At 48.0% G+C, this 8,896-nt stretch overlaps 1 protein-coding gene across 5 annotated transcripts in view; it reads right to left on the minus strand.

The window, feature by feature from the left end:
• Positions 1-8,271, minus strand: part of KCND3 (potassium voltage-gated channel subfamily D member 3) — a 121,421-nt gene extending 113,150 nt beyond the window's left edge. Inside the window, exons 1-3 of one of the 5 annotated variants that reach the window (XM_061471936.1) lie at positions 8,142-8,209; positions 6,781-6,830; positions 1,776-2,960 (exon numbers count right to left, since the gene is read on the minus strand). In XM_061471936.1, coding sequence (XP_061327920.1) covers positions 1,776-2,884 — 1,109 coding nt within the window. In that variant the 5' untranslated portion in view covers positions 2,885-2,960; positions 6,781-6,830; positions 8,142-8,209. Of the gene's footprint in view, positions 1-1,775; positions 2,961-6,780; positions 7,074-7,821; positions 7,975-8,141 lie in introns of those variants that run through there. The other 4 variants (XM_061471934.1, XM_061471935.1, XM_061471933.1 and 1 more) reach the window with 4 other exon arrangements.
• Between the last annotated feature and the right edge of the window lie 625 nt (positions 8,272-8,896).

An 8,896-nucleotide genomic window follows, 5' to 3' on the forward strand; every position in this document is an offset into this window, starting at 1 on the left:
GGCTTTCACAGCATGTTATAGGTCCCTTTCCAGTGAACTCTTACAAAGCCGTGGTTAAACATCTCATTTTTAAAATCCTTGTCAACTCATTTATAGCACTCGTTCATCTCTAACTTCTGTGATTACAACAGATTGAGAACACTTTCAAGTCCTCAGAAGCACTCTGGTTTGTCCATCCATGTGTTCAGAAAGGAAGGGAAAGAGAACAAGACTCTCCCATCACTAATATAAAGCAACATACATGTGAATGTCCAGAAGTGTGTGCACATACAAAGATAGGTGCCATCATTATTAAACAGAAACCAGAAAACAGAGCTGTGTTTTCATGCATTTCCCTCTCATAGAGAAGATGTGAACAAGCCACCCAGCACAGGTGTCCCTCTGAAGCTGCTCAGATACAGCGATGGGGATGGGAGGGTGGGAACTGACCAGTATGGGCCAGTAAGAATGTGAAACAGCAGGTTGGGGCATGCTGGGATCCAAAGCCCAGCTTCCATTTCGAAACAAGCACTTTTCCCAGGTAAGGAACTCAGCTTTTGCCATATTGAACATGCAAACTTTGCTCAGATGATAAAAAGGAGGAAAAACGGGGTCTTTTTTAGTGACTATGACAGACGTGTTCTACATCTTCACTTAATGAAGAAATTCAGGCCTGCAGTTGTCATATGTCAGATTCTGCTCCTTTCTGAGAGCTGAATTATGATTTTAATAATTGAAAAGTGCTACTGCAAGCCTGGTCATGTAGAACAAGCCCAGGGAAGTGTTTAAAATCAAAAGCAGTTTAGAGAAAAAGCGATCACCACATTACAACAATTGTCTACAACTTAATGTTAAACTGTGTGAATCTCCAGTGGCAAAACTCCCTGCAAAGTAACTGTGAATTTAGTGTATTGTTCTGGTGTGTGGAATTAAGACATTGCATTTGATCCTGACTTTGGACCCGCCTGAAGCAGCAGCCAGTGATGCCAACTTGATTTTATATAACCCCATGAGGGTGAGGGCTTGGTCATTCTGCTTACCAAGGTTTTAGTTCAGAGCAACAGAAGCTCCAATCTATAATCTCAGTAGAAACATCTGTAAGACGGAAATGAAATATAGGGGGAAAATGTGCCCTCCAGGCTACATTCCCCTTGCTTTGATATCATTATCTTTGTACCTGTCCATGGGAATGCTTCAAATTCTACTGCAACAGCATATGCATATTGTTTCTTTAAACTCGCAGCTAAACACAGACAGGAAGCCTGTATCCTGCTCAGTTAAGTACTAAACATGTCCTGAAAATCATGGAGTATTTTCAGTAGAGAGGCCCACAATATCCATTGGAAATGTATAGTTCCTGGCATGTCAAGTGAAGAAAAAATGACCAACATCACGAAGAGAGACAACACACACATCAGCAACTCTGTGTAAAACGTGTGGCTCAAATGAATGCCTGAAAACCCATAAACTCTACCTGACGGGTCCCTTGCACTCATGTTAACTTTTCTCTCCTGCAGAAGGAGTGTGAAACAGGACCTGCTACTCCACAGCCTTGCTCCTCCTGCACTCATTTCCATTGTGCCAAGCATTTGTCAAGTGGGTGTAAGTGCTTTTTCTGTTTTACACAACTTCACATAAGTATATATTGCAGAAGTTGTAAGGCAAAGAACAAACAAGCCCTTAACAGTTCCAGCCCCTTTTCAAACATGCACCCAGGAAAAAGCTTAAGAGTAACTGAAGTCAAGCTCCTAGTACATGCTCGCCTGCTGCTCAGTGAAAGAAGAAGTAATACTCACCCCAGTGTTGTCATGGTTACAATAGTGTACCAAAAGGAAGCAGGAATACTGGTGAATTTGCTTGCTGAGGACCCTTTCTCTGCATAAAACATCACAGTTGCAAAGATGATGATTGCCATAGTGAGGGAAAAGAGGAGAAAGCCAAGCTCGGAGGCACAGCTCTTCAAAGTGTAGCCCAAGATTCTTAAGCCTTGGGAATGGCGAGAGAACTTGAAAATCCTGAAAACCCTGAAAACCCTTAATGTCACAAAGGCTCCGCTGACATCCTCGTTGTTGGTCATCACCAAGCCAATGTAGTACGGCATGATGGCCACCACGTCGATGATGCTCATCACACTTCTAATGAATCTGTAGCGACTTGGGGCCGCAAAGAGTCTCAACAGATACTCAACTGTGAAAATCATCACACAAGCTGTGTCCAAGCAAAAGAAAGCCACAGCGTATCTTTCCCCACATGGAAGCTCCTTGTTTCCAGGCACCGTGCCACAAGGGACAGTTTCCACGACATTAGTGATTACAGAGACAGCAATAAAGAAACCGGTGACATAGTAAAAGACTAAGGCTAAGGTGCTGGTGTGGGGGTTCTCGAAGGCTCGCCACATGGTCTGCCGGAAGCTCAGGGATGGCATGGACCCTTCTTGGTTGTTTTCAGAGTCATTGTCATCCATCAGCCGCTCCGCGTTCTCCCGCTTTCTGTCTTTGTACTCTTCATAGCAGCAGTCCCCAATGATTTCAGGGAGGATCCCATAGAAGGCAAGCTCTTCGTCGTAAGCAGAGATACACTCGTACCTGGGGTAGTGCAGCTTGCCAGTTCTATAAAAATTCAAGATGCACCTAAAGACCTCAGGGTCCCGGTCAAAGAAGTACTCCTTAGTGTCTTCATTGAAGAAGAACTCCTTCTCGGTGCTACCCAGGAGAGTGTCCGGGTATCTCTCCAGTGTAGTCCTCCAGGTCTGGAAACGCCTGCCACTCACATTGAGAATGATCAGCTCATCCTGCCTCTTGTTTTTCTCCGTTGGAGCCAGTGGCATAGGACAGTTGGCCACTGGCATCCATCCTATGGCGGCTGCCCTGGCAAAGGGCAGCCATGCTGCTACTCCTGCTGCCATGATGACCCCAGGCCTTGTTACTGGAGAAGATGGTTAGGCTGCTCCTGAGACCTGTTGGAAGTCAGATCAGTTCCATCTACAACAGAGAACAGAATAAAAACACAACACAGTCAAGAGAGGTGTCTTGCCCCATTGTGTTAAGGGTACGTACACAAGGAATTTAAACAAGTGGCTTGCCCATATCTCCCACCTGAAGGATGATGTTAAGGCACAGGATAATCAGCTCTTCAGGGTTATGGCATTATTCTAGATTGAAATTTTGAATAGCAAATGATTCCTCATTAAAAGCATTTTAAAAGTAGCATAAACACACTAATTTATATTTGCTTCCTCACAAACAAGACTAATCCATAATTCCCCAGGTGTAAGCCTCCTGTGCTCATCAGTTAACTACAGCTGTCAAGAAAGAGCTGAGAACTCCAGTGAAATCAGCCTGCAGTTCAGCCAAGGAGCTTGTATGCCAGCAAAAGCCATGAGTGGACTGAGCTGGGTTTCCAGTCCTAGGACAGCTCAATACATAAGGGATTTTGCACTAAGAACATTTCCAGCTGAAAGAAATTGAAAAGCTCCTCTGGTTTTCATTACTTTTCTTCCATCTTCAGCTGAAGACCTGGCCTCAGCAGCAGTGTTTTGCTGGTGTCTTTTATTTAGAGATGGGTTTTCTCTTGTGAAATATTGCATCCATCCCCTGGCTCAGAGGAAAATTCAGGGTAGCGTTGCTCCAAATACCGGAGCAACAGTCAGTGTGAATCCCAAGTGTGCAAGCTGATGGATTAAGCTGCTACCTGAATACCAAGAACATCAGGATGAGGGAAGCCTCCAGAGTTGGACAGCTTTCTCCCATCAGGAAGATACCTGGATTATTTCCTAGCTAACAGAGGCAGAAGTCCTTCAGCTGAAGAACTGAAAGACTATTAGGTTGAAATATGTTCACTGCACTCTTGATTTTTAGATGAACAATACCTCAAGTTGTCCAAATCGTCAGCCAACATGCTCTTGAATTTAGAGTAGTTATTGTGGTTCTGATCTAGCCCTGAATTTTCTCATTCTTATTGATCAGAGTTCTTGCAATATTTAAGTTCTTGTTTAACTTGTACTTACTCTCACTTCCCCTAATGTTTTTCTAACTCTACCATAACATTATCTGGAGAGAAAGGTATCACAGAAGATGCGTTTGGGGCCCTATCAAAAGTCGATTTATCAATGGAAATTCCATTGATTCCACTGACTCAGGCCTTTGAAGCTTAATTGTATCCTTTTAGGCAGTTTTACTCTGAAGTTTTTAATTATATGAAAGCTGCCATTCCAGCCAGTAATGCTGCAGCATTATTGATTCCAACAGGCCATCAAAATACTGAATAAAAAATGATGGAATCAATCTGTGGTGAAAATGACTAAACTGCTCACAGAAACACTCTTCCTCTTCAAGGCACATTAACATTCATCACCTTAATGTGGAATATCTTTCTGTGCAATTTTACTATCTAAAGGACAATTGCAGTCCCTCGTGCAAGCATCTTACTGCTGCTGGAAGAGGTTTTGTAATTACGAAACGTGTAATAATCCATAGTGAGGCGTATCCCAAGGAGACACTTCGCTTATACACACAACACTGGAGCAAAGAGAATGCAGTATCTCCCTATGAAGAATTGTTCAATGTTTCTATGCAGCACTTTTTCTCTCCCCCTGAAGAGGGGATTTATTGCGTTAGAGTGCCAGACTGACAGCCCTGGAGACCAGGCTCCTCCATCTGTGCAGGGAAGAGGCTGAGCACTGCAAACTTTCTCTACACGACTTTGAAACCGTGCCCCAGTCTTTAGCTGAAAGGCAGTCTCTTGTGGCTCTGAGCAGAGCTGCTGGTTTCTTATACCAGCAGTGAAGGATCTTTGAACTTTTAGGAAACCCAGCATTAAGAACAGGGCTTGCAAAAAAAAAAACAGGTGGCAGCAAAATGAGAACCAATTTATTCATTAATCACCAAATATCTAGAGGCAAATAACCAGGAGACCAGCGTAATGCATCCTGTTCCTGTTTCCTCAGCTGGTAAACTGTCTTGGCTGCTTTTTCATTTCCATTAGTGACACCACCACAGTCGTTCCACCAGGACTGATTGGCGACGTAGGGTGACCTGACCAGCAGCAGTGCACTGGATCCTCATCTCCCCTGATTTCTCAGAGGAGCCTCGTTAGAAACCTCTCCTGTACTTCTAGAACTTGGGTTGTAAATTCCAGGTTACCTACATTAGCTGCGGAGGCACTATAAATACTTCACATATAATTGTTCTAATAAAGCACTGGTAACTCATAAGTGACTTGCACGCTTTTAAATCAATTTTTAAAGATAAAATGGGTCCTTCCATGCTGGCAGTGTATGTAGGGAAGCTATAAATATCTTGGCTATGAAGTGGACAGGAGATTAAAACAAAAGAGAAAGAGAGAGGTATTCTTCTGGGGAAGTTTAGTTCCCATTTCTCTGTGAGCAAGAAATGCAGCTGGTTAAGGAACATAGTGGGCACAGGTTAGTTTTCAAAGTTGTGTTGAATCTGTCCCATTTGCTTCTCAAAACACACAAGAGAGTCTTTTCCAGCTATAAACTGTCTGAAGGACTGAGAGGGAGAAGACTTATGATACCCCCTGTCACAGAGGTTTTGCTTCTTGTCCACAAGCCCTTGGAGCTCCATCCCTTCCCAAAGTAAGAGATGGAAAATGAAGAGACAGATAGGGCTGGATTTGTAATTCAGAGCAGTGCAAACTAAGTAACTGGTTTATCTACAGAACGTGGAAAGAATCCTCCTTTTCTGGCATGGATTCTGGGGTTTGGTGACTGCTAACAGTCTTTTTAGGCTGCAAGGCAATTGCCCGGGCTCAGAATCTACTGTAGAGTCGACAGAGTCTTCATCTCGCTGAGCAAACAGACACAATTCGATTCTAAGCAGCATATATTTAGCTGCACACATATTTCTAATTTTAATTACCATAATTTCTGCATGTAATTTGAAAGGAGCTAGTTAACAGAGGCTGGGCTCCCTGCTGATGACATTTAGAAGACCTGGTACATGAAATAAAGTAATTTGCCTCTGTCTGATTTAAGAAAGTAAGCATCTATAGAGAAAAGAATCAATTTTCTTTAGGTAATTACGAGGCCAGTGCCAAGGTGAAAGCAGATTTGATAAAGGAGCCTGTGGCGTGAGCCCCTGAACCCCTCAATGGAGTCCCAGCACCATCGAGCCCCCCCTGCCCACCCTGGCTCCCGCAGGCTGTCGGTGCTGCAGGCAATTCGAGGGCACCAGGGATCATCCCAGTCTCCAACAAAAACCTGGCGAGGTCAGTGAAGCTCTGGAGGAAAACTTTGGGGACACAGTTCTCTCGCTTCACCTAAAGGGTCAAGGAATAACTGCTGGCTCCTTACCCTGTCAGCTCCCATGGCAGTGCCGTACTTAATAGACGTGTCTTTGTAGTCTCATGAAAGCAGGAACAGAACAAAAATCTTGAGTGTTTCCCTCTCTACAAGTAGACAGGGATGATTTAAAACACAGCCAATAAATACGCTGTGAGTTTCTCGGTGAGACACCGTTAATGGGAGCAAAGAGCCTTGAGATCATCCATTCTCTCCTTCCCTGTCCTTGTTGGGTCAGGCTCAGGCAGCAAAGATGTATTTGCTTTAAAGCAGAATGCATCAGCCAAAGCTTCCTCTTCTCTGTCAGTCACATACTCCTTTCCCTTCACAATCACATCAGATAATAAAACTTTCCACAACATGTTCACTCCCTCAGTCCATTGGAGAGGTTTAGGAGCAAAAGCAACAGGCTTAGGATAAATGCATGCAAACTTCTGCCCTCCCTCCTAGACAGCCCGAAGAGCCCCATCTTGCATCTCCAGCTCACAGCGATGCCTTACCTGGCAGGAAAGATGCTCCCAGTGCCCAGAGTCGGGCTGAATCTGGGGAACTGGAAGGAAGGGGAAGCAGGCACTCCTCAGGATAAAAGGTGAACCGTTCTGCCTGCCTCTTGACTCCCTCTCCAAATGAAGTCAGAAGCAATCAGTAAATGTGATCATCATTGTGAAAGTATATATAGAGAGATGACTAAACAGCTTCTCCCTCATTACTGCCGCGACGGAGTCTCTCCCTGCCTCTCTCGCCTGAGCTTGCTTCGCTTTGCGCCCTCCCCTTCCAGCACGGCTCGGAGCTTTGCTCACTGCTGAACCCAGCAGCTCCGGCACCGGGTCCCGGAGAGCTGCTCGGCTGGATGCAGCCAGGAGACAGGTCCAAGCTGGTCCCGGGGAGACAGGCTGTGTGTGAAGCGAGACCGAGGAACGGCGGCGTGAGCTAACAGAGGCACCGGCAAATGGAGGCACCAGAGCCTACCCTGCATGCTAATGTGACAGCAGTGGCAAGGGGGAATGAAGGGGGGGAGAAGTAGAGGATGAACTTCACGGGTTCCTCCTGGAGCTCGCGGTGTGTCCCTGGCGTGTGGGGACCACGCAGATGTCCCTTCTGGGCAAGAAAATGAGCCATTCCCTCAGCATCACAAACCTACAGCCAACACCTACACCAGGCAGGAGGCAACGCTCGGGAGTAAAAATAAATAAGCCAGACCTAAACCGATCTTTCCCTGTCTCCTTTCCCAGAGCTGCCCCTTTCCCCCTCATCCTGCCGTTCTTGCTTGCCATGCCCCTCAGCAGCCCATGGCAGTGCTGTCTCCACACCACCCTAGCACCATCCCTCTGTATCCACAGCCAGAAGTTGGACTCTCCACGCTTCAAGACCTTGGCTTTCTTGCTCTTTTATCTGTTTGCCGGCGGTCCCCATGTAGTAAATCATTATGTGCCCAAACGGGATGCAGCCAGTCCTGCCCTGCTCTGCCGGGCAGCCCCCGGCAATGGCTGATGCGCTGCCGCGATAGTTCGCGACTTCCATAAAGTAAAGCAAATACCTACATGAAAGAGCGGAGCGCGGCAGCCTCGCCATTGCCTCGCGTCCTTCCGCGGCTCCGGGCGACACTTTAATACGGGAGTTCAGGGGCTGCAGGGCTCGGGGTGGCCGTCGGACGGGGACGGGGAGGCGCCGGGGGCGGAGCGGGGTGCGGGGGACGAGCGGGCGGGGGCTCCGCTCCTGTCCCTCGCTGCTCCGGTGCCTCCTCCCCGCCCGCAGGTGACGACCCCGGGGGTGGGTGCCCCCAGCCCGAGTCCGGTCAATCCCCCCCCCCCCCCCCCCCCCCCCCCCCCCGGTGTCGGTCCCCTCCCGGTCCCCTCCTCACCTCCGCAGGGCGCTGCCGGCCGCGGCCGCCCGCCGAGCGCCTCCGCTGCCATGCGGCTGCCGGGAGCGCGGGCGGCGCAGAGTGCGCGGGCGCGGCGGCGATCAGCACCGCGGGCGCGGACAGCTCCGCGGGGAGGGGCCGGGCCGGGGCTCCCCTCCCACCCCACGTCTCCAGCGGGTGACCCTGGAGGGGGACGGGTCCTGGTTCAGTGCCTCAGCGTTGTCTAATCCCTGATAACTCAATGCAGTTAATGGAGGTCTAACCCCGATTCCCAAGTGCCGGGCGCTGGGTAAGCCTTCCCCAAACCAGTTTCCCCCAGCAGTGTGTGTAACCTGCACCACAGTGCCTGCGGCAAGGCAATGAGTTGCGGTTTTGCATCAGCAAACACAACCTATTATGATCTTTACAGTGCGGATCCTAAGAGCTGTACACTGGACACACGGGTAGTTTTGTGCAAAGTGAATCCCAAAACTTCTCGGAGAAACTTCCAGCGGCTGTGTGAATTCAAGCAAATCAAAGCATCCTTTATTAGATGTCCTCAGGTCTGCTTTCCCCTGGAGAGCACTTCTCCTGTCTCTGCTTGCTCCTTTCCTCTTGTGGATGCTCAGAGGAAAGCAAAACCAGAAGCAGCAGTACCAGAAGGCTTGTCCTGGTACCAGAGGTTTGTCTGTGATTTACGGTGGCATCAGTCCACAAAGCTCACAGCCTCTCCTCAGCACAGCCGTGCTCCAGCCCTGCTCCTGGCTGGCTCTGGT

Source organism: Pezoporus flaviventris, unplaced genomic scaffold, assembly GCF_033815535.1.
Source record: "Pezoporus flaviventris isolate CSIRO_AGI_PZ_B2104156 unplaced genomic scaffold, CSIRO_AGI_Pfla_v1 ptg000069l, whole genome shotgun sequence".
In the NCBI taxonomy this organism is placed as follows: Eukaryota; Metazoa; Chordata; class Aves; order Psittaciformes; family Psittacidae; genus Pezoporus; species Pezoporus flaviventris.